The following is a 26,017-nucleotide window of genomic DNA, read 5'->3' on the forward strand; positions in this document are numbered from 1 at the left end:
AAACATGACTCAATATCCACATGTACACTCAATATCCACATATACACGTCTCTGTGATACCAAAAGTGACTAATACACCACAATATCCACATGTCGTTGTGATACAAACATGACATAAAATGATAATATAACACAATATCCACATGTACAACCGTCGCTGCGATACAAAACACAACATAATACAACACAATACCCACATGTACACATGTCGTTGCGATACAAAACACAACAGGAGGCAACACAATATCCACATGTACACATATTGCGATACCAACAGTGACATAACACGCCACAGCACAATGCAATGGAGAACTGCAACAGAGCAGTGAGGATGTGTGTACCTCTAACGGAGGCGAGCGGTTTGAGGCTACCCTTCAGCTTTCGTAAGCTACCCCGCATCCCCGGCTCCCACTCTATGGCGCCGTCTGGTGTGGACGCACCGCAAGCATATGCATACACAATCCCGCACATCCACAAACAACAAACAGTTACATGCACAAATATGAACACATACACGTATGTGCCCACACACACACAACACATGTTCAAACCCACACACACAAGCACACAAAGCCTCACACACAAAAAGCACAGCACACACATGTGCATGCATTCGCAAACACATGCAGCCTCACATAAACACGGCACAAACATAGATAAATTGCAGACATTCACAAAACTTACATGGACATGCACACACACACACACACACACACACACACACACACACACACACACAGCAAAACAGTTAGTAATGAATCATAGTGTGAGCGACTCAATCATCAGAAATCAAAGGCAAAAACAAGAACTGTAGAAGAAAAAAGATCAAAGCATAAGCAACACACCCAAGCCAGTTCTGATGCAGCAAAGCAATCACCTGACATAAGCTGCCACATCCTCTAAATGCACCTTGAAATACACCATGTTCTAACATTCTCTGTCAACATCATCCCCTCTTCCCGAAAATGCTGAGGATTCCAAGAGATAAAATCACAAAAGGTTGGTTACAGAAAATTTACTTGTGTACATGGTTTTGTGAAATTTCTCTTTTTACTGAATTAACCTCATTTGTTGTGCCTAGAGCAAATTTTTATCATGGAAAGTACATTAGAAATAAACTATCATTATTGTTGAATACAATCAAACTGAGCACAAGAAAACTATACAAGCACTGCAAAACGTGGTGCCAACAATCAACAGTAAAAAGTTGAGGTAGCATTTAAGTCTGAGTGTAAACTATGCTGAACGCAATTCTTCAAAACGAAACAAATGCAAAAAAGCAAGAAAAAAATCCATCCTCTTATTTCTGAGCTTACTGTTCCATATACTATTATCAGAGTAAACACCACTGAAATCTACTCTCCTATTATAACGTTATTCCTTGACAGACATTGACAAGGAAAACTGTTTTTCCCTCCATTTTTCAGGTACATGGTGAGGCATCTTATAGTGCCAACTTGAAAACCTGTTATTGGTTATACTAAGTATCATGCCATGTCCTGTTTTGATTTTGTAACATTATCTTTAATGTTCCTTCAGCCTTTTTCATCTATCATCTTTTTTTTTTTTTTTTTTTTTAACTTTCAAAATCATGATATTCGTTAGTAAAGATATGATATGGTGCCCACAGTCAACGAAAGAACAATACTTGTGTTTGACAGTAGTGAGACATGAAATGCATGAGAAGACAAAACAAAATCCTTACTTGATAAACCTTTGAAGCAGATTACAAAAAAATAAAAATAAAAACCAACAAAAAAACAGCTGATTACATTAATAAAGAAATTCTAATCAGTTAAAAAAATTTTTTTGCATAACTTGTAAAAACAAAAAGAAGGTAGGACATTTTTAGACAGAACAGATACTTTCTGTGCTAAATATTATGCATTCTACAAGTAGCATTTAAATACAAAAAAATCCATCAGTAATGTTAAAAACATATATATAATAATATAAAAAAAAACATAACAAAACCTGTTAATTTTTGCACAGTGCATATACTTTCCGTGCGAAATCTGAAATGAGTAAGGTTTCGAAAACAAATCCCAACCTGGTTAGTAATTTATGTTACTGGAAAAAAAAAAAAAAGAGAGAAAACAAAATGAAGCATCTTTTCCATTTCCAGGTCTTGCTGATAATGTTTTAAGCTCTATCACTCTCTCATGCACACACATGCACGTACACATGCACACACGCACAAACACACCCACAAACACCCACACACAGACCGACCTGCCAGGGGAAGGGATCGTGACACAGGTACTGTGGTTTTCACTTGTGTAGTTTGGGGTTCCTCGCTCTGCGTCTGCCGGCGATGGTATGTGGGGTCGATGGCTGTGGCAATGTTAAACCCGGCTTGTCTCGACAGGCTGCTGACCAAAAATTCACATCAGTAAATGAGGGTCCATCATTCTTTCTCATACACAGCTATCGCTACCAGTACATGGCTATCACTATCAATACGGAGCTTTCACCGCTGATATACTGCTATCACCACCGATACATGGCTATCACTACTAATATGGAGCTATCACCACTGATATACTGCTATCATCACTGATACAGGGCTATCACTACTAATATAGAGCTATCACCACTGATACGTGGCTGTCACTTGTGATACATGGCTATCACTACAGAAACAAGCCTATCACTACTCTATCACCACTGATACATGGCTATCACTTGTGATACATGGCTATCACTTGTGATACATGGCTATCACTACTGATACAAGCCTATCACTACTGATACAAGCCTATCATTACTGGTACAGGGCTATCACTACTGACGCGATGCTATCACCACAGATACATGATACAGTGCTATCATCACTGATACGGCACTATCACTACAGACAGAATGCTATTACTACTGATACTATGATATTACCACCGATACAAGATACAGTGCTATCACCACTGGTACTGGGCTATCACTACAGACAGAATGCTATTACTACTGATACAGTGATATCACCACAGATACATGATACAGTGCTATCACCACTGATACAAGGCTATCGAAACTGATACAAGGCTGTTCCTGTTGATACAAGGATGTCCCTGTTGATACAAGGCTGTCCCCATGTCTTTCCCTACTGATACTAGGTAATTACTATTGATGCAAGGCTATTCCTACTGATTCAAGGCAATCCCTATTTGACAAAAGGCTATCCCTACAAAAACAAGGCTACCCCTGCTGATACAAAGTTATCCCTATCACTCTGAATACAAGGTTGTCCCTACAAATACCTATCCCAACATGTACAGAGAAATCCACATTGATACAAAGCTATCCCAGTTGGTATAGGGATATCTCTGTTGACGTAAGCTTATTCCTGTTGATAAATGACTATCCCAATAAGGGATACAAGTATATCTCTACTGACACAAGTGTACACCTACTGACACAAGTCTATCCTTTTTGATGCATTGCTATCCCTTCTGATGCAAGGCCAACCCTACGAATACAAGTCTACAAGTCAATCCCTTCCGACACAAGCAAGTCCTTCCGTACTGATACAAGCCAACACCCGGTACATAATCAAAATCACCAACACTGCCCTCTCCCCTTACCCAGACACCTCCTCGTCGCAGGGGTCGTGCACAGGTGACGGCTGCCGACCTCTCCGAGGGTCGAAGTCAGGGGCTGGAGCCTCAACCGGCGCCCCCTGAGACTGGAGCCAGCGCAAAACCTCTGGTGCGTCGTCCGGAGACAGTTCTGCCGAGGGGCCCTGACGACGCGGAGGGGGCTGGGAGGAAGGGGTGCGTGGGTGGGGGTGGAGGTGAGGGTTGGGGTTGGTGACCTCAATCACCGTCCTATGCATCGGTGGGGCGTGGCCCTGCCACAGGAACACAACAACAGGCACTTGACGACAACAGGCGTATGCTTCATTTATTTCTTTGTTTGATTTTACTTACTTTTTTTTTTTTTTTTTTTTTTACTTCTTTTTTTTTTTCTGCCCTGAGATGGCCCCCTTGTCCCTGGCTGGGCCATGAACAATATGATCTCATTTAGTCAATAAATCAAATAACTATAAATGAGGATTGCATGACAAAAATTCTTCACTTCATTCGAAGGAGATGATAAACCAAGATACAGCGTACAGTATGCACTCAGCATACGTAAAAGAACCCACCACAACAACGACTGCACAAATCAATTTTCATGTGGATTGATAAAGTATTATGATATCTAATAATATTAATAGAGAAAAACCATTTTAACAGTAAAACAAATATACTTGTAGGGAGAAAACAGAAGAAAAAAAAGGTGGCGCTGCACTGTGGCTATGCGCTCACCCTGGAGAAAGCAGCACACATTTCACATAGACACTGAGAAAAGGAGGAGTTTGTATTATACTCCATGTTTGGTGTTACATATACTTACCATGTCAAACTGATGCAAACTAGGCCTATGGTTTGCTCTGTCTGGCCAAATTTCACGCGGCTAACAGTGAAAAGACACCCCTCTTAGTCTGGCCCGCTCTTAGCCAATCAAACGCCTCTAACAGCTATAAGTGCTGAATCATTCCTTTGGCCAAGGCTCTCCACGCCATCTTGTCAGGTTTTCGCTCTGTCTCGTCTAACGCTTTTTTTGGCTATTAAGCGTGTTCATTTGGCCTTATTTTGTTGTATGCGGCTTGACACTGAGAAAACTGTTGTGACAAAAACACACCTCCCCTCTCCCCCAAAAAACCACCAATACATTTATCATCTGCATCTAAACTCACCCAATCCGCCTCCCTCATTGACCTTAAAACATCATGAACAACATGTCCATCGAATGAACATGCATTTCGACTTTACAATACATACTGGTTTCGTTAAGTCTCTCCGTCTCTCTTAAATTACCTGGGGTGGAGGCATCTGCGGCCGCCTGTCAGGGTCGTTCCTTGACCCCGCCCCTTCCCGCCCCATCCCTGTCCTTAACACAATGCCCCGAGGCTCCGCCTCCTCGTCAGGGTCATACTCCAGGGGTGCAGGGCCATTGTCGATGGACTTGGTGTAGCTGTTGCGCCGGTACCGGTGGTGGTTGTGGTCGGCGTTGGTGGGAGAGGTGTGCATCTGGGACAACATGTTGGCAGAGGCGCCCAACGGCAGGGGGTCCTGACCGGAATGCTGCCGCTGACAGAGGTGACGGGGACATGCATGTGTGTTTTTATTCAGTCATCATGCAAGCGTTGTATAGGTCGTTCATGTCAGTTATTCAGTCATCATGCAAGCATTGTACACGTCGTTCATGTCAGTTATTCAGTCATCATGCAAGCATTGTATACGTCGTTCATGTCAGTTATTCAGTCATCATTCATGCACTGTACACGTCGTACATGTCAGTTATTCAGTCATCATGCAAGCATTGTACACGTCGTTCATGTCAGTTATTCAGTCATCATGCAAGCACTGTATACGTCGTTCATGTCAGTTATTCAGTAATCATTCATGCACTGTACACGTCGTTCATGTCAGTTATTCAGTAATCATGCAAGCATTGTACACGTCGTACATGTCAGTTATTCAGTCATCATGCAATGTATACGTCGTTCATGTCAGTTATTCAGTCATCATTCATGCACTGTACACGTCGTTCATGTCAGTTATTCAGTCATCATGCACTGTACATGTCGTACATGTCAGTTATTCAGTCATCATGCACTGTACATGTCGTACATGTCAGTTATTCAGTCATCATGCACTGTACACGTCGTACATGTCAGTTATTCAGTCATCATGTATATATATATACATATACAGAAATACATACAAATAATACACATTATTCAAAGTCAGCATTACATGTTTAATGCATACATAATACACATATCATGAAGTCATGTACATTTTTAATACATATATAATACACATTTTATTCAATCATTATGAACACATTTAAAATTTATATAATACACACATCACTTGTATGCAAACACCCTTGAAAACAGATAATATGCCTATGTCTATGTTCAGCAGGTTATGGAAACAAGAACACACTAAATACGCATAGCCCTGAAAACGCATAAACATATGCAGAAGACGTTTATGTTCAGTAGGCAACAACACACTCAACAAATATAGCCCTGTAAACATGTACACATATGCAGGTGACGTCTACGTTCAGACAGTTATGGAAACAAGAACAGACTAAGCATGTACATCCCTGAAAAAGGATATGCTTTTGCAGGTGTCTATGTTCAGTAGGTGATGGAAACAAGAACACACTAAGTGTGTACATCCCTGAAAAAGGATATACCTTTGCAGGTGTCTATGTTCAGTAGGTGATGGAAACAAGAACACACTCAGAGTGTACACCCTTGGAAACGGAATACGGTTACCAAAATACTGAGGCATAAACGGCCATATTTAGGGAAAAAAAACACAAAAAACCAAACAAAACCAAACTAATCAATATATAATAATGTGGGAACGGTACTCCATTAATGCAGAAGAAGACCGCTGTGAACAATTGACAAGAAGACTATCGGGCTACTGGCAAAGACACAAGTAGAGATGTTTGCAACTTGGTCCTCAGAACTTATGATCTCTGACAATACCTGACTGCCCATGTCAACACATGAAACACAGTAATTGAACACATGAAAAATACTGATTTTGCAGCTACAAGTTATCTGATTTTGATAAAATGATCCTTGGACAACACCAGACCGCTGATGTTAAAACACATTCACACACTGCAGGTATACTAGTCTGATAAAAAAAAAAGAAAAAAAGATATATATGTATTGAACTGTAGCTGACTGAAAATACTGCTGATGTTAAAACACATTCACACACTGTGGGTATACTAGTCTGATAAAAAAAAAAGATATATATGTACTGGACTGTAACTGACTAAAAGTAAAAAGAAACACAAATATTTCCACATCCATACATCTTATTAAACAGTAACCGGAAGACAAGAAGGGTTGTAAATATGGATGAAAATAATAATTCAGCATCAATGAGAAATAATAGCTTTGAGCAGTTCAATAAATGAAACAAAATGGCACGCCTACCACTGAAAAGAAATGCAGAATGAAAAAAACAACAAAAAACACACGAACAAAACAGACTGTTACCTCTAATTTTTGCTGTTCCTTCTGCTGCTGTCTCTTCTGCTTGTACTTTTTCTCCTTCAGACGTTCCTGTTCCTGCATTATGGCGGCCAGCTGCTCATCACGCATTTCAATCTCTCTCAGCTTGTTTTTATCCACTTCTGCTTTGGATCTCTGGGAAAGAGAAAATGTCAAAAAAACATGAGGCATCTGGTTTGTTATGCTACAGCATCCTTCTTCTTCTTCTCTGTTCGTGGGCTGCAACTCCCACGTTCACTTGCATGTACACGAGTGGGCTTTTACGTGTACCCCGCCATGAAGGCAGCCATACTCCGTTTTGGGGGTGCTACAGCATCCAAATCTGAATAATAATGGAGTGCATAATTTTCCAATAGATTTTTTTATTATTATTATTCCCCTTTTTTTTTTTTTTTAATGAATAACATTTTCAATACCACAATCTCAACATTTATTGTGTTCAATTAATGTAATTTGTCATGTTGACATTACTGTCAATATCACAGTCTCAACTTTGGAGATCCACCTTATGTACATATTTCAAGAATGTATACTTCTGAAGAAATGTGACATATGCTTTGATGGAAATTCACCTTATGTTCTTGCTCTTGTAGTAGCCTTGCCAGCTCCTGAAACCAAAACACAAGTATACACACCGTCAAATATCACTGACTGATTGACTGATATGGATACTTATATAGTGTACTTATCCTCAGAGAGAGACAAAGCTCTAAGTGCTTTACAGTGATTTGCATGAGGTTATTTTATTTACCTGCCTTTAGATGCTCATCATTGTTTCCTGAGTCATTCATTCAGGCTTCAGCACAAACACACATAAACACATGCATGCATGTATATTAGAGTGGATTTTTTTTTTTTTTAAATTTGCCAGAGACATTTCTTGTTGCTGTGGGTTCTTTTACATGTTCAAATGAAATCCAACACACCAGGCCTCAGTTTATCATCTCATCCAAATGACTAGCGTGTAGATCACAGAAAATAATAATGACCACTACAAATAATAATAAGTATTTATATACCGCTGAATCTTGTGCAGAGAAAAATCAAAGCGCTTTCACACCAGTCATTCACACACATGCAAAACTCTAAACATGAGAAACTTAAGACAAAGAAAAGGCAGGGGAAGGAGGCTATCTTGTGAAGAGGTTGGTTTTAAGGCCAGACTTGAAAAAGCTGAGTGAGAAGACCTGACGAAGTGAAAGAGGAAGTTAATTCCAATCGCAAGGTCCAGAGACAGAGAAAGAACAGCAGCCAACAGTGGAGTGTTTGAATCTGAGTATGCGCAAACAGAGTGGATACAAAGCCGATCACAGAGAGCGAGATGGGGTGCAGAGGTGAAGACAGCCAGAGAGATAGGAAGGGGCAGATTTGTCAAGATCTAGTGGAGGGGGAGAAAATTCTGGCCAGCGTAGGATTCAATCACGTACACTCGAATTCTCACGCTTCCCATGTGGATGCTTTACCGTTTGGCCAACTCTCCCAACAATCATAATCCAGAATCTGCTTTAATGATGGGGAATAAACAGTCATACACATACATGTCCGCTCATAAACATGAGTTTATATAGTAGTTGCAGCCCACAGAGTATCTAGTAAGGATAAATGCATACTGTGACAAATATAAAGACACACCATATAATAATTATGTGGAATGGCCTTGTGGTAACTCTTCCACCTAAAAAGCGAGAAAATCTCAGCACACAGGTTAAAATCCCACAATCACAAATATTTCTCCCCCTCCACTAGACCTTGAGTTGTGGAATGGATGCTAGTCATTTGAATGAGACAATACACCAATGCCCTGTGTGAAGTATGCACTTAGCGCACATAAAAGAACCCACAGCATCAAAAGGGTTGTCCCTGGCAAAATTCTGCAGAAAAATCCACTTTGGTAGGAAAAGAAATACACCTGCAAGCCAGAAAAAAAAAGAAGGAAAAAAATGGTGGCACTGCAAATGTAGTGGTGCACTCTCCCAGGGGAGAGCAGCCTGAATTTCACAAAGAGAAATCTGCTGTGATAAAATGTAATACAACACAATACAATATGATACAATACAATAGTAGTGGAGTGATGGCCTAGAGGTAACGCATCCGCCTAGGAAGCGAGAGAATCTGAGCACGCTGGTTCGAATCACGGCTCAGCCGCTGATATTTTCTCCCTCTCCACTAGACCTTGAGTGGTGGTCTGGACGCTAGTCATTCGGATGAGATGATAAACCGAGGTCTCGTGTGCAGCATGCACTTAGCGCACGTAAAAGAACCCATAGCAACAAAAAGGTTGTTCTGTAGAAAAAATCCATTCCGATAGGAACTGATAAAACTGCACGCAGAAAAAACAAACAAAAAATAAAAAAGGGTGGTGTTGTAGTGTAGCGACGTGCTCTCCCTGTGGAGAGCAGCCCAGAATTTCACACAGAGAAATCTGTTGTGATAAAAAAGAAATACAATACAATGCAGGAAGTCAAAGCTAAAGGCAAACTACAGATCAACTCCAAAGCTCTTCAGCTCACCTCATCCTGTTGCTGCTGCATTTTTTCCCACTCCTCTGGATGAAGGTTGTCAGGTGGCACTGCGAAAAAGTCACTGAAATCCCCGTCATCTTCGATGCGACCTCCAGGGGTCACCCTGATAAAAGGATCAAGAACCGTATAAAATGTGTCACTACAGTTGTCTTTCAACATGTTTCTGTTCACCTTAAAAAAGAAAAAAAAGAAAGCTAAAAACTGTGTGTGCGTGTGTGTGTGTGTGTGTGTGTTGTGTGCATTTAGTCGATGCCTGACTGTGTGTGTCTATCAGTCTGGCTGTGTATGTGTATAAATCTATATTAGTGTGTGTCTCCGTAATTGTCACTACTGATGATACGTGTGTGTCAAAGGATATATTCTGCCTGTGGGGGATGGGCTAAGAGAGTGGTGGGAGGGGTACATACACATGTGTGCTTGTGTTACTTTTTTGCTGTTTTCAACAACTGTCTGCATGTACACATTATACTAAAAGCATGTCTAACTTTGCACAGTCCAGTTACTTGATCACATGATTTACAGTCAATCTCTGAACTGTTTTTAAACCTTAATCAGAGGTTAGAAGTGGAGCAAAACACCAAAGTGAGTAAAAAGGCTTGGACAAACTGTTATCACCAAATGCACTGCTTTAAAAACATATCCAAGAAATAAACATATAATTAATTATCAGAATCAAACTGTAACAGCTACTCTACATGAACTTGGCATTTTTCTTTTAGAAGACAATGAATGGCACTCTCCATAACAACAGATCCTCAGTCACCTTATGTTCACCTGTTTCTGACTCCACCTTATGTTCACCTGTTTCTGACTCCACCATGAATTACACACAGAAAATGTAACCGCTGATACAACAACAACAACAACAAAAGTTTCATGAAGGAAAGTTGCTTAGTGAACTCCAAACACATACAGTAATGGATGTGTCCATCAAATGAACTGGTATACAAATGATAAAACTGTATTTTAAAACATTTTGTAAATGTGACCTGTTCAGTGACTAGAACTACACAAATAAGAAAATACACAGTACAGTAATCACAGAAATGTCCATTTGCTGGCATTAACAGATAATAAAAACAATCATTTAAAAAAAAAATTAAAAAAAAAAACAAACAAAAAAAAACCTCTGAAGTGCAAAATCTGCTGGGGATGCAAAGGAAGAAGAGAAAAAGAAATACAGAAAAGAAGTACTGATTCTCAGTCTCTAAAAGTCACATACGACAGAAACAAGCCACACCGTAACCCAGAGGTTATGTTTGTTAACGACACACTCTGAAAACAGCACCACACCAAAGCAAAAAGTGCAGTGGAGTCACAATCTCCATCCATTAGAAACCACAAGTGTCCGGTGTATATGTTACATAGACATTAATACTTTCACCATGATGATCATCTTTGCAGCAAATGGGCTTTTACCTTTCCCTGCACAGTTTTAACATTCATTTCAATCTCTGTTACGTATAGATGGCTTTTGTGTTGAGTGTGTGTGCATGTATGTACGTGCATGTGTGTGCACGCATGCAGGTGTGTGCGCACGTGTGTGTGTGTTTGTGCATGTGTGGCAGACAAGAGAAAGAGGGGTGACATAAAGTTTATGACTGTTTATAGATGAATGCACATGCTGTGAGCATCAGTGCTTCTGTTGTTTTTTCATGCACTTGTCAGTGTTTGCACTTATTGGTTCGTAATTGGTGTTCGAAGGAAGGATGGAGTGCAGGAGCTTTTTCTTTTCCCTGTCATATACATATATGTATATTCTTTTTATTGCACTGCAGTTGAATAAGTGATGACGTAACAGACCACTCGGAACAGATTACAACAATGTGTGAATATCTTAATGTATATACATGCACATACACAAGTAGCACTATCCTTAAATATAGTGGCACTGCCTGGACCAAATTCATGACAAGTCAGTTACATTTTCTGTTTACATAATTCAATTTTCAAAAACTCAGAACCCAAAACAAAGCAAACAAAAAAGGAAAAGAAAAAAAGATATGGCATTTTATCAGCTCTATACACCTTGTTGCGCTCTGAAAAAACAATAATCCAGTAACATTGACATTAAAATATATTCAATCCATCAATCTGAAATAGCCTTCAAAACTTAAGTAAATCAATATATACTTTTCCATTATTCACTCATTCGCTATTCATTCTCTACTATTTGACATATTTCATTAATTTGTATTAGAAAAAAAAAGTATTTAAGTGTGTGTGTGTGTGTGTGTGTGTGTGTGTGTGTGTGTGTGTTTGCCTGCTTGTGTGTGAGTTTGCCTGCATATGTATGTGTTTACCTCTGTGTGTGTGTGTGTGTGTGTGTGTGTGTGTGTGTGTGTCTGCGCACGCACACACTCACAAACTCCAGTCAACACAGGTACAAAGGCTGAAAAGGGCCAAACAACTTTTATGACCCAACAAGGCAAAGAGAAGGAAAAAAGCAAACACACCATCAATACCAATCGCAACAATTACAACCATTAGCAAGCTACATCCCATGCAACAAACAGTGTTATCTATCTACAGCCACGAAACAGAACAGCCAGCAAATAAAAGCATTAACCTAGCAGATACTTCTCCTTCAACAAAGACTGAATGGTATAAAGTGCTCTTTAAAATCATATAAAAGAGAAAGTTAATCCCCACCCCTTCAGAACCAACAACACCCCTCCCAAAAATTGTTTCTTAGACTGAATGGCAATGCACGATTTTAAGATTGACTCAAAATTACAGCAGGCATAGCTAAATACAAGCATTTGATGGTCAAATGTAAAGACAGATAAGGTAAGCCCTCCTCAACTACCCCCCCCCCCCCTTTTTTTTTTTTTTTTTTTACATCAGTTTGACAAACACAGCATTTTTCTCCATGACATCAGTCTCAAACTGCTTTGTAAACTGACATCAGAAGTATCTATTCCTCTATAAATCAATTAACTGTCCAACTAAAGAACATCAGAAGTATCTATTCCTGTATAAATCAATGGACTGTCCAACAAATAATATCAGAAGTATCAATTCCTCCATAAATCGATTAACTGTCCAACAAATAACATTAGAAGTATCAATTTCTCCATAAATCGATTAACTGTCCAACAAAGAACACTGACAAAAAAAAGAAAGAAAAAAATACAGAAAGAAAACAACAGCAAAAAAATAAAGATAAAATATTTAAAAAAGCAAACAACAACTACTACACACACACAAAAACACCACAAAAAAAAAAAAAAAAAAAGTAGAGAAAGAACAGACAGATGGAAAGAAGAATAAAACACAAAACTATGACTCTATCTAAACCCTCCTCCGTCTGTCCCTCCACCCTAGCCACACAGCTATGCCATCAGTGGGTTAGTGAGAAGCCAGGCTACCTGTAGTGGTACCTAGTCACGCCGTTCGACACTGGGGCACCCGCTCCCTGCAACCGCATCGCCTCCATGTCCTGTCGAGCTTGTTCCACATTGTTTCCATCTGAGATGAGGAAAGCAAGGACACTGTATCAGTGTGCAATACGAAAAGGGAGAAACAAGGCATTGTAACAGTGCATATTGTTTCTGTCTGAGGGGAGAAGGCATAGATACTGGGTCAGAGCACAAAATGACATGGGAGAAACAAGGTATTATAATTTCCACATTGCTTCTGTCTGGGTGGGAAGAAATGCAAAGATACTGTATCAGTGCATAAAATGACAAACAGAAAAACAAGGTATTGTAACTGTGCACATTGTTTTAATCTGTCGGGAAAGCAAAGATATTGTATCAGTGCACAAAAAGACGAGGAAGAAACAAGGAATTGTAACAGTGCACACTGTTTCCGTCTGAGGTGAGGAAAGCATAGATATTTTGTTTCAATCTGCCGGGAAAGCAAAAGATATTGTATCAGTGCACAAAATGACAAACAGAAAAAACAAGGTATTGTAACTGTGCACATTGTTTCAGTCTGCGGTGAAAGCAAAAGATAATGTATCAGTGCAGTGAATGCACAAAATGACAATGGACAAACAGGGTACATTGTCTTCTTCTTCTTCTTGTTCGTAAACAGGGTATTGTAATTTCTACACTTGTTTCCGTCTGGGTGGGAAGAAATGCAAATGTATTGCATCAGTGCACAGAACGACTAGGGAGAAACAAGGAATTGTAATTGTGCGTATCATTTCCATCTGGGGTGGGGGGAAGCATAGATATTGTATCAGAGCACGACGGGCGCAATAGCCGAGTGGTTAAAGCGTTGGACTGTCAATCTGAGGGTCCCGGGTTCGAATCACGGTGACGGCGCCTGGTGGGTAAAGGGTGGAGATTTTTACGATCTCCCAGGTCAACATATGTGCAGACCTGCTAGTGCCTGAACCCCCTTCGTGTGTATATGCAAGCCAGAAGATCAAATACGCACGTTAAAGATCCTGTAATCCATGTCAGCGTTCGGTGGGTTATGGAAACAAAAACATACCCAGCATGCACCCCCCCGAAAACAGAGTATGGCTGCCTACATGGCGGGGTAAAAACGGTCATACACGTAAAATCCCACTCGTGTGCATACGAGTGAACGCAGAAGAAGAAGAAGAGGAGTATCAGAGCACAAAATGACATGGGAGAAACGGGTTATTGTAATTTCCACATTGTTTCCGTCTGGGTGGGAAGAAAAGCAAAGATATTGTAACAGTGAATAAAATGACAAATGAAAAACAAGGTATTGTAACCGTGCACATTGTTTCAGTCTGCTGGGAAAGCAAAGATACTGTATCAGTGCACCAAATGTACTACAGAGAAACAAGGTATTGTAACTGTGTACATTGTTTCCATCTGGGGGTTGGGGGGGATGAGGGAAGCAAAGATACTGTATCAGTGCACCAAATGTACTACAGAGAAACAAGGTATTGTAACTGTGTACATTGTTTCCATCTGAGGGTTGGGGGGGATGCGGGAAGCAAAGATACTGTATCAGTGCACCAAATGTACTACAGAGAAACAAGGTATTGTAACTGTGTACATTGTTTCCATCTGGGGGTTGGGGGGGATGAGGGAAGCAAAGATATTGTGTCAGTGCCCAAAATGACAAGGAAGAAACAAGGTATTACAGCTATGCACAAAGCGACAAAACAAATGCACTGAATTTTTAAAAATCTCATTTCATAAGTCAATGTCTTAAGAAAACAAAACAAAACAAAACAAAACAAGAGAGGCAAGGCCTTCAAGACTCACTTGTGATAAATTAAGTCCCCTAGCATTAATTACAGAGTAATTTCCCTTTTTTACTATCTGCCCCAAAACGTTTGCAAAATTTAAAAAAAATTCCATGCTTAGCAAAAGAAGTTCCTGTTTGAACAAAAAATGATAATAATGACTCCTCTTGTTGTTGTGTCAGAATAAGAGGTCAAAGTGCCAAGTTTAGAGAATACAAAAAATATAACAGTAAATGCAGTTTGCATATAATTAGGCTTCTTTTCTTCTTTTTTTTTGTGCCCATCCCAGAGGTGCAATATTGTTTTAAACAAGATGACTGGAAAGAACTGAATTTTTCCTATTTTTATGCCAAATTTGGTGTCAACTGACAAAGTATTTGCAGAGAAAATGTCAATGTTAAAGTTTACCACGGACACACAGACACACGGACACACACACACACACACACAGACAACCGAACACCGGGTTAAAACATAGACTCACTTTGTTTACACAAGTGAGTCAACAAAACAAAAAAACAACACTCTTTTGATTCTAGCTTTTTTTTTCTTATATTTTTTTTTGATAAAGAAAAGAAAAACCTTTGTCAGTGTACAGCCCAACTTACTTTTCGGTTTTTCATTGCCAACTTACATAGTTCATGTATGCATAAAACATGAAAATGAATACATACATACACATTAATTCAATATCAAGTAAGACATTAAATATATCTAAACACACGCACTCACAAACACCTGTAATGTTTCCCTAAAAAAAAAAAAGGCAAAAAAAACTGCAATCAGAAACACACAAAAATATCCAAGGCTTATTCAAACTTTAGCAAACAATGAATCTGCAGTGATCAAACAAAACAATTTCTGTAAAGGAGTGTCACTAAAGCACTGTTCTTCTTCTTGTTTTCCTTTTTCTTTTTTTAACCCTTTGACTGCTGAACTTTGGTATAATGAAATCAGTGTAGCATGATTCTGCAAAAGCTAGAACTACCGCCTTGTGTACTACTGACTGGTGTAATCAATTCTGCTGAACAAAAGTAAGAAATGCAATCCTCTTTGAGTACTTCTGAGAGGTGTAATCAATTCTGCTGAACAAAAGTCAGCAATGCAATCCCAAGAGAAATGAGTCAAATTTACATACACACACAATAACGTGGAGTGTTGGCCTAGAGGTAGAGTCTCCACCTGGGAAGCGAGAGAATCTGAGCGCACTGGTTCAAATTTCACACTCGCCAGTATATTCTCCCCCTCCTCTAGACCTTGAATGGTGGTCTGGGTGCTAGTCATTCTGATGAGACAATAAACTGAGGTCCTGTGTGCAGCATGCACTCAGTGCATGTAAAAGAACCCACAGCATAAGATGGGTTGTCCCTGGCAAGATTCTGCAGAAAAATTCACTTTGATAACAAAATAAAAAAAAAACATACACTTGTTGGCAGAAACAAATACAATAAAATGGGTGGTGCTCTCACTGTTGCGACATGCTGTCCCTGGGGAGAGTAGCCCGAAATTCACACAAGAGAAATCTGCTGTGATAAAACACTAATACAATACAATACATAATGGTGACTGACATGACCTGTACTTTCAAGCTTACTACACTTCCGCAGTAGCCCTTCCCTGATAAGCAGCAGTCAGTGAGCTAAATTCATATTCCAATTTTCAATAGTACACACAAAAAAGGCATATTAACCCCTAGGCTGCCTATATAACGAGATAACTCGTCATGGCAAGCATGTACGCTTCGCTGCCACAATGACGAGGTAACTTGTCATCGAAATATTCTGACTTTTCCCTGCTTTGCGTTCAGTTCGTTGACAAAAATGCTGGTAGCTTTAGCTTGGCGATTCTTTCTGGATTCTATTCATAGCTAGAAACCCCATCTACGTCATGAGGCAGTCCTTTATTTGAACGTTTTGGTTGGGTTACTGTCCCAGTGTTTGCCTGGCTCTTCTCCTCGCTCGCTCAACAAAATGCCGGACTGCCGCCGTGCTCAAGACATGCGATCGCAGCGAACTAAATCAACCAAGATTGCTTTCTTTAGCTGATGCTCAGAAAGAATTGAAGCGTAAATTCGAAGAAGACAATGATTAACATTTATAGGACGATTTGATAGAAAATAAAGGGAGCAATCAAGAGAGTGGCCAAGATACGACTATCAGTGAGTGATGCCGGCTGTGCAAACCTTAGCAGACGACAGAAAGTGACTGAATTATTAGCAGGATACAGTGCGAGTGATTTTCTTGGCGCTCAGCCAACGCGGTCTGATGAGAACTGGACAAAGTGACCATGTGAGAGGGGTGAAGAGGAGGGGGGTGGAGACTGAGGGGGTGTGGCCTCTCATCCACATTATCACTTGGAGAAGTCACAATGCATTGTGTATCTATCTCTTTATATATATATATATATTTTTTTTTATTGTGGTTGTTCTAGTATGATTTTGTGTGTGCAGAATTTAAAAAAAAATTATACCCGTTTTTTGTGAAAAAAAACCCTGGCAAATAGATTTCACTTAAATCTTGGCAGCGAAAGGGTTAATTAAATTACTTGGAGCAGACACAGCCAGACGCGCCTCCTCTGTAGTTATACTACACACAGAAAAAGGCACGTTAATCAAATTACTTGGAGCAGCCACAGCCAGACGCGCCTCCTCTGTAGTTATACTACACACAAAAAAAGGCTCTGTGGTTATACTACACACAAAAAAGGCTCTGTGGTTATACTACACACAAAAAAAGGCACATTAATCAAATTACTTGGAGCAGCCACAGCCAGACGCGCCTCCTCGGTGGTTATACTACACACAAAAAAAGGCACATTAATCAAATTACTTGGAGCAGCCACAGCCAGACGCGCCTCCTCTGTAGTTATACTACACACAAAAAAAGGCACATTAATCAAATTACTTGGAGCAGCCACAGCCAGACGCGCCTCCTCTGTAGTTATACTACACACAAAAAAAGGCACATTAATCAAATTACTTGGAGCAGCCACAGCCAGACGCGCCTCCTCGGTGGTTATACTACACACAAAAAAAGGCTCTGTGGTTATACTACACACAAAAAAGGCTCTGTGGTTATACTACACACAGAAAAAGGCACATTAATCAAATTACTTGGAGCAGCCACAGCCAGACGCGCCTCCTCTGTGGTTTTGGCCAGCTGCTGCTCAAGTTTCTCTCTCTCCTTCTTCAGCTTCCGTTCCCTCTTCTTCTGCAGGTACTTCTCGTACTTCACCTTCTCCTTGTCCTGCAGCTGCCGGGCAAGTTCCTTGAAAGACACATCAAAATCACATCATTTAACATAGATATTTGTCATGGTTTTTTTTCTTTCTTTCTTTTTTTTAATTTAAAAAAAAATGTCATTCATCTTTATGCTGAGCGCAGAGCCGCAGTCATTTCTAGCCCAGGCATGTTACCATTGTCTTCTACGTCCGCTGACAACCTTTTTCTTTTTTTTTCATCGCTGTATCTTCATACTATAACACATTACAATACTGTTACAAAGACCTCTCTGATCGCTGTATCTTCATACTATAACACATCACAATACTATTACAAAGACATCTCTGATCGCTGTATCTACATACTTTTACACATCACAAATCTATTACCAAAGACATCTCTGATCGCTGTATCTACATACTTTAACACATCACATCACTATTACCAGAGACATCTCTGATCGCTGTATCTACATACTTTTACACATCACATCACTATTACCAAAGACATCTCTGATCGCTGTATCTTCATACTATAACACATCACAATACTAATACAAAGACATCTCTGATCGCTGTATCTTCATACCATAACACATCACAATACTAATACAAAGACATCTCTGATCGCTGTATCTTCATACTTTTACACATCACAAATCTATTACAAAGACATCTCTGATCGCTGTATCTTCATACTTTTACACATCACAAATCTATTACAAAGACATCTCTGATCGCTGTATCTTCATACTTTTACACATCACAAATCTATTACAAAGACATCTCTGATCGCTGTATCTACATACTTTTACACATCACATCACTATTACCAAAGACATCTCTGATCGCTGTATCTACATACTTTTACACATCACATCACTATTACCAAAGACATCTCTGATCGCTGTATCTTCATACTATAACACATCACAATACTAATACAAAGACATCTCTGATCGCTGTATCTTCATACTATAACACATCACAATACTAATACAAAGACATCTATGATTGCTGTATCTTTTTTTTTTTTTCTTTCTGTGGTATTGTTGTTATTGTTGTTGTTGGTATGGTTTGCACAGTTATGAAGAACTTGGGATAAACGCAGAAAGATTGCACCACTAAACATAGTTATCTATGGTGTTGCTGTTGTCAGTACGGTTTGCACAATTCTGAAGAACTTGGGATAAACGCAGAAGAATCACACCATTAAACATCGTTATCTGTGGTGGCGTTGTTGTTGATGTTACGGTCTGCACAGTTATGAAGAACTTTGAATAAACGCATTAGAATTTATCACAGTTTCCTGTGTATAGTTATGAAGAACTTGGAATAAATGCATCACAATTTATCATAGTTACCTGGTGTGTTGTTGTTGCTGGTGGAATTTTTTGCATGGTTATGAAGAACTTGGGATAAACGCATTAGAATCATACCACTTATCATAGTTAACTGTGTTGCTGTTGGCGGTTTGTTTTGCACACTTATGAAGATCTTGTGGTAAATGTGTTCAGAAAGAGAATATACTCCTTGTGAAAAAAACATAACAAAATATGACAATATCATAGTGGAAAATACAGAAGTTCTTGATATCAAAGCTTTTGTCACATGAAAGGAACACTTAAACATTAAAATTATATTGTATAAGTGCTGAAAAAGGTTTACAAATATTAAAGAAATAAAACTGGATTCAGCTTACAACATGCCACAGAACAACAGTCATCACAAATAACATGCTAAAAAGAATTAGAATCACGAACAGTGACAAATACAACTTTTGTAATGTGGAGTCACCATACATCACTACCTATAGAACTGCTATTTTACACAATTCTTTTGGAGGAAATTAGAGCATATTTTGAAAAGGTCATGTGCCAATTGTTAGAGACTCAAATTCAAATAGGAATTGATACTTTTTTGGCACACACACACAAAAAACAACAACACACAGATGAAATACTAGATCTGGTTAGTTTACTGAGTATTTTTTGGTTTGTTTTTAAAACCAGAATTCATAAAACTAAACCAGATATAAGTGTATTTCTAAAGGACCTGAACTACGATTCAAAAATGAAAAAAACATACATGTTAAAAAAAAAAAAAAATGCAAAATATGACTGAAATATAAATACTTATCACACTGACGTGGTTTGTTGTAAGTATCTAACTCATACACACACACACACACACACACACACACACAGATATATATATATATATATATGTGTGTGTGTGTGTGTGTGTGTGTGAACCGTAATTTGTTATTCATGTTGCTTGATAATTTCTTCATTTTTTTTTCCATGTTCATTTCAGCTGCTTTTATTAACAATCTATTCTCTGACATACATTCTGAAAGTATGTGAACTTTGTTTATCTCATACTCGTGATTCACTCATTGCTGACCAGTGCATTTAATAAGCAATAAGAAATTGTCTGTTCATTTTCCTTTCAGAAAAGAATGGATCATGTCATTGGTCACTAAAAATAAATTCAGAAAATAGACTGTATTTTTCAATAACATGTTAAAGGGCTCCTTCTTATTTTCTCTCTGGCTGGCACATTTCACAATTCCTTTTAAAACATTTATTTAAGACAATGTTCAGGACATCTCTACAGTCCTGTTATTGCACTACCCAAGTTATCAAAAATGAAGACAACAACCAACAAAATAAATTAATTAGAAAATATATACATATATGAAAAGAGGAGATTTATTCTTCACACATATGTGGACGTGGTGGAGGTGTGAGTTTGTTTGTTTGTTTTTTTTTTGTTTTTTTGTTTGTTTGTTTGTTTGTTTGTTTTTTTTGTTTTTTTTAACAATACGTACATTTTTACATTTTCAGGTTTAATTTCTTAAATGTAATGATGTACATACGTTTTTACTTGAAATGTTTGATGAATATTGCTTTATCATGTGATGTTGTAGCCTGTGTGTTTCAATTGTTTGTCATTCGTGTGTGTGTGTGTGTGTGTGTGTGTGTGTGTGAACATTTGTTTCATCTTTCTAGTTTTGATCTGTGTGTGTAATGCGGGGTGTGTGTGGTTTTTTTTTTTTTTTTTTTTTTTTTTTTTTTTAAATACCTGTTGCATTTCTTGATTTAATCAACTGACATGACCTATTTTAATTTTTCTCTCTCGCCTATATTTCAAATTATATGCATATGTTTGTGTGTGGATGTTTGAGTGAATGTTTTTAGTGCTATTGTAAAGCGCACAGAGCTTCAAGAATATGCGCTATAGCAAGAAGTCTGAATAAATAAGTAAACATATCCATCAGAGAAAGTACCAACCTCATCTTCAATTGCTCGAACCATTTCATCTCTTTTAACCTCATCCTGTACTTGTCTGTTGATGCGTCGCGCTACTATCTCATCTGCCTCCGCTCTGAAAATTTAGAAGACATTATCACACGTTTTGTCTTTTTCCTTTCACAATACAGCATGCACAAATACATTTTTTTTTTTTAAAAGAGAGAAAAAAAAGATTTTCTATCAACCCCACCCCCCAAAAAAAACAACACATAACAAACAAACAAAATGCAAATGACTGGACCAACAAGATGAAAAATGAAAATGAGAGAGACAACAGAAAGACAAGAAGAAAAGGCTGGAAACAATGAAAGCGATCGAAAAGGGGAAATTTCTAGCACTGATTTTCCAGAAGGTGGGGATACTATTCATAACTGAAAAAGTCCCAACCAGGAGTTGAAGGGAAGGGAGGGGCTGAAATATATAAAACAAATAAACAGAGAACACACACACACACACACACACAAAACAAAAAACAAAAGAGAGAGAGAGAAAAAAAGAGTAAAAATGAGAAAAAAGCGCAAATACTACTTTGACTACTACTACTACAACTGCTGCTACTACAGATGATGACAATGATGATGATGACAATTTGAGTTTCTCAATGAGGCGTCACTGCATTCATACATATTCAAATATATACATATATATATATATATATATATATATATATATATATATATATATATACATACTACATTACATCTGCTATGCAGTCATGCATATACACACTGATACAGAAATGTAACATTTTAAGTGTACGAACCTTCTGTTTTTGTTTTGTATTTACCCCCACCATATAGGCAACCATACTCTGTTTTTGGGGGTGTGCATGCTGGGTATGTTCCTGTTTCCATGATCCACTGAACACTGACATGGATTACAGGGTCTTAAACCTGCATATTTGATCTTCTGGGTACATATGTATACACACAAAGGGAGGGTTCAGGCACAAGCAGGTCTGCACATAGGCTGACGTGGGAGATCAGAAAAATCCCCCACCATTAACCCACCATGTGCCATTACAGAGATTCGAGCCTTGGACCCTCAGAGTAAAAGTCCAATGCTTTAAACAATCGGCTATCAATAGTGCCCGTCCTGGGTGGACACTCTGATCAATACACCACTGACCCACAAGAGATGAGTCTCGGCTTTCTCCATGCTCCACTTATAATAAGAATAACAATAATAATATGGAGGCTTATACAGCGCGATTCCCCGCTTTCAAGATCAGGTTCACCGTGCTTTGCAGTAAAAACCCCGGAGTCTGCACTGGTGGGTCATGGTTAAGTATGTGTAATTAAAACAGATATGTATCATTACAAAGGTATAATAAAAAGGAGATAAAACAATTCACACCCACATATCATTCACTGCACATAAAAAGGTATATCCTACTCCCCCCCCCCCCCTCACCCCACCCTCTCCCCCCCACACACCACCAATAAATCCACCGAAAAGCTAAAAACGACACAGAGAATCAACAGAGATAAACGAACAAAAGAGTAAAAATTTGATGAACTACACATTGTACACATATCATAAAATTTTGATGAACTACACACTGTACACATAACATAAAATTTTGATGAATTACACATTGCACACATAACATAAAATTCATCTACTTGAGTAGAACAAAACACCACAGACACTTTGCATAAAAGTAGCCGATTCAAAAATATACTATAAGCATATTATGAAGTAACAATTCAATCGCCACTTCCCCACTCAGTCACATAACTCAGAACTCACTGTGCTTGCAGGGCGGCCAGCTTCCTCAGACGCTCCTTCTGCTGTTCAATCTCCTCCTGGCTCTGCACCACCTTGGCCACCGGGATGTCTCCGCGCACCGTGCGCCGATGAAGGCGGTTCATCCCATAATGCTCCTCAACTGAATGCAGCGAGTGGTGTGTTATGATAAAAAAATGTGTTCAGAACCATGTCATAATATCAATCATGCAATGAGGGTATATCCTGATAATTATGTATATATACATACGTGGAACTATATAATCCATAACATGAGCAAAATTCTCAGGGACAAGAGCACATTGTGATAAATACACACACACACACACACATATATATATATATATATACATGTATATATATATATATGTATATATATATGTATATATATATATATATATATATATGCTATATATGCATTACTTAATGATTAACAAAATTGGGTACAACTGTGGGGACAAGTATGTATTATGACAAAATACAAAACTAGACAAAACTCTGGAGAAAAAAATGAGAATAAGTGTTGTGATTAAATCATACTGTAATAAACTAAAGGAGAGGAACAAAGCACATTTCATTTTTGTTCATTTCTTTTTTCATTACTCAACAAATGAACAGACACATAATTATACAAAAAGCTTCCTCAGAAAGATGCAAATGTCAAGAATTCATCATTACACTGGTCAACACTTTGACCAATAAACCAATACACTGCGAATTAACCATTACCCTCGCTTCAACCTTTAATTCATTTTGAGTCACATGAAAACCAATAAATCTATGGGGGAAAAAAAGATGGGATTAATAGACAACAGCCCTTACTCTCTTCATTCTGTATCCTGTAAGCCAGCGCCCCATCTTCACGGACAGAAAACTGGCGACGTACTGCAACAAAATACAGAGACAGTGCTGAATACTCTTATGAAATTCTTCACAAAACAACTGAGAGTATGATGAGGGCAAGCGGGGTAGCAAGAGAGAAGGTATCCAAAGAAGAGAAATGTGTAAGGGAAGACTCCAAAGAGAAAGCAGTGAGTTAAACAACAAAAAGTAATACTGAACTTATATTTGACCCAACTCAGCTCATATCACAGATGGACATGAGCTAACATTAGGGGCAACAGCAAAGTGAGAGCTGTACGATCAATGATTTCTCCATTGCAATGGGTAGTTACTTACAGCTTTGTGTTTTGTGAAGAACTACGACTCTCAAACTAGGAAGCAAGACCACAGTGGCTCTTAGTGCTGCAGCCTTGAGGGCTTGTTGGCCTTCATAGTTGGGATGTAACTTGGGCAAAACATTATCCAATATCAAATTCTAGCCCAGATAGTTGGGACAGCAGTTGCCTCCTCTGCTGTTCTGATGGTCATAGCTGGACATGACTGACTGTAATGCATCAGAGGGAATTGGCTGGGAGGGTTAAGGGGATGGGTGTATAGGAAGGCATGGGGAAATTATGGAAGGGGGTGGGATTCAATGACAGTAAAAAAAAAAATTACTCATTAATAGACCACAAATTAACTGAAAAGTTTGTAACATGCATACCGGTCAGGCTACGCTAATGACATATTATAACATAGCAAATGGTCACATGCATATTACAAATGGCTGACTTCCCTCAATTACAATTGTCTGAACAGATTCCCAGATATAAATGTGCATGCAATTACTGGGTTATGTGTGTAATCCAAAGGAAAGGAAAAAAAGGGGAAAAGAAAAAGGATGCAACTTGACAATGAGTGAGTGAATTCAAGTGCAGCACAAGGGTTGAAGGGATGATAGGTACAGATGAAAAATCAGTAATAAAAAACGACAACATTAGGGTTGAAGGGATGATAGGTACAGATGAAAAATCAGTAATAAAAATACCCCATTAGGGTTGAAGGGATGATAGGTACAGATGAAAAATCAGTAATAAAAAAACAACAACATTAGGGTTGAAGGGATGGTAGGTACAGATGAAAAATCAGTAATAAAAACACCCCATTAGGGTTGAAGGGATGATAGGTACAGATGAAAAATCAGTAATAAAAATACCCCATTAGGGTTGAAGGGATGATAGGTACAGATGAAAAATCAGTAATAAAAAACAACAACATTAGGGTTGAAGGGATGATAGGTACAGATGAAAAATCAGTAATAAAAATACCCCATTAGGGTTGAAGGGATGATAGGTACAGATGAAAAATCAGTAATAAAAATACCCCATTAGGGTTGAAGGAATGATAGGTACATATGAATAATCAGTAATTTAAAAAAAAAAAAGCATTAGGGTTGAAGGGATGAAAAAAATCAGTAATTTAAATTAAAAAAAAAGGCATTAGGGTTGAAGGAATGATAGGTACAGATGAAAAATCAGTAATTAAAAAACCCATTAGGGTTGAAGGGATGATAGGTACAGATGAAAAATCAGTAATAAATAAAAATCAGAAGGACTGAAGGGATGATAGGTACAGATAAACAGTAATAAACAAAAATCATGACGTTATCAGAAATATGGTTATGATCAAAGATATGAAGAACTGAGTCTTGTGGTGTGTGATTTTGTTGCTGTTGTTGTTGTTCATATATAAATTCTTTTTAGAAGGAAATGGTAGGGCAGGTGGAGGGGGTGGGAGATATGTGCACAAAGAAGGAATGAATACCAAAAATAAAGAACGAAGAAAGGAAGAGTGAACGAGAAAGAAACATGATAAGAATAAGAATAAGAATAACTTTATTATCTCCAACTGGAGAAATTTGGTCAGGTGCATTATCACAACATAGACAAGTAAACAACATGGGGACCATAACTGTAAAAGTCAACAACAGCTTTTACGAATATTACAAAGACACAAATGTAAAAAATATCACATACACCGTTTCATACATACATCCACACACTGCAGGTAGTAACTAGTATTCTTAATGTATAAACAGAAAGAATGAAGAAACATT

The 26,017-nt window shown here is 38.4% G+C and overlaps 1 protein-coding gene across 1 annotated transcript in view; it reads right to left on the reverse strand.

Moving 5' to 3' along the window:
* The window catches only part of LOC143287197 (uncharacterized), a 44,308-nt gene that overhangs the window by 2,252 nt on the left and 16,039 nt on the right, over window positions 1–26,017 (reverse strand). The window contains exons 2-12 of the mRNA XM_076595141.1: window positions 23,902–23,964; window positions 23,083–23,221; window positions 21,310–21,403; window positions 17,907–18,060; window positions 12,987–13,086; window positions 9,604–9,718; window positions 7,666–7,701; window positions 7,079–7,228; window positions 4,857–5,129; window positions 3,579–3,844; window positions 2,233–2,369 (exon numbers count right to left, since the gene is read on the reverse strand). Coding sequence (XP_076451256.1) covers window positions 2,233–2,369; window positions 3,579–3,844; window positions 4,857–5,129; window positions 7,079–7,228; window positions 7,666–7,701; window positions 9,604–9,718; window positions 12,987–13,086; window positions 17,907–18,060; window positions 21,310–21,403; window positions 23,083–23,221; window positions 23,902–23,964 — 1,527 coding nt within the window. The remainder of the gene's footprint in view (window positions 1–2,232; window positions 2,370–3,578; window positions 3,845–4,856; window positions 5,130–7,078; window positions 7,229–7,665; window positions 7,702–9,603; window positions 9,719–12,986; window positions 13,087–17,906; window positions 18,061–21,309; window positions 21,404–23,082; window positions 23,222–23,901; window positions 23,965–26,017) is intronic.

Source organism: Babylonia areolata, chromosome 11, assembly GCF_041734735.1.
Source record: "Babylonia areolata isolate BAREFJ2019XMU chromosome 11, ASM4173473v1, whole genome shotgun sequence".
Classification (NCBI taxonomy): Eukaryota; Metazoa; Mollusca; class Gastropoda; order Neogastropoda; family Buccinidae; genus Babylonia; species Babylonia areolata.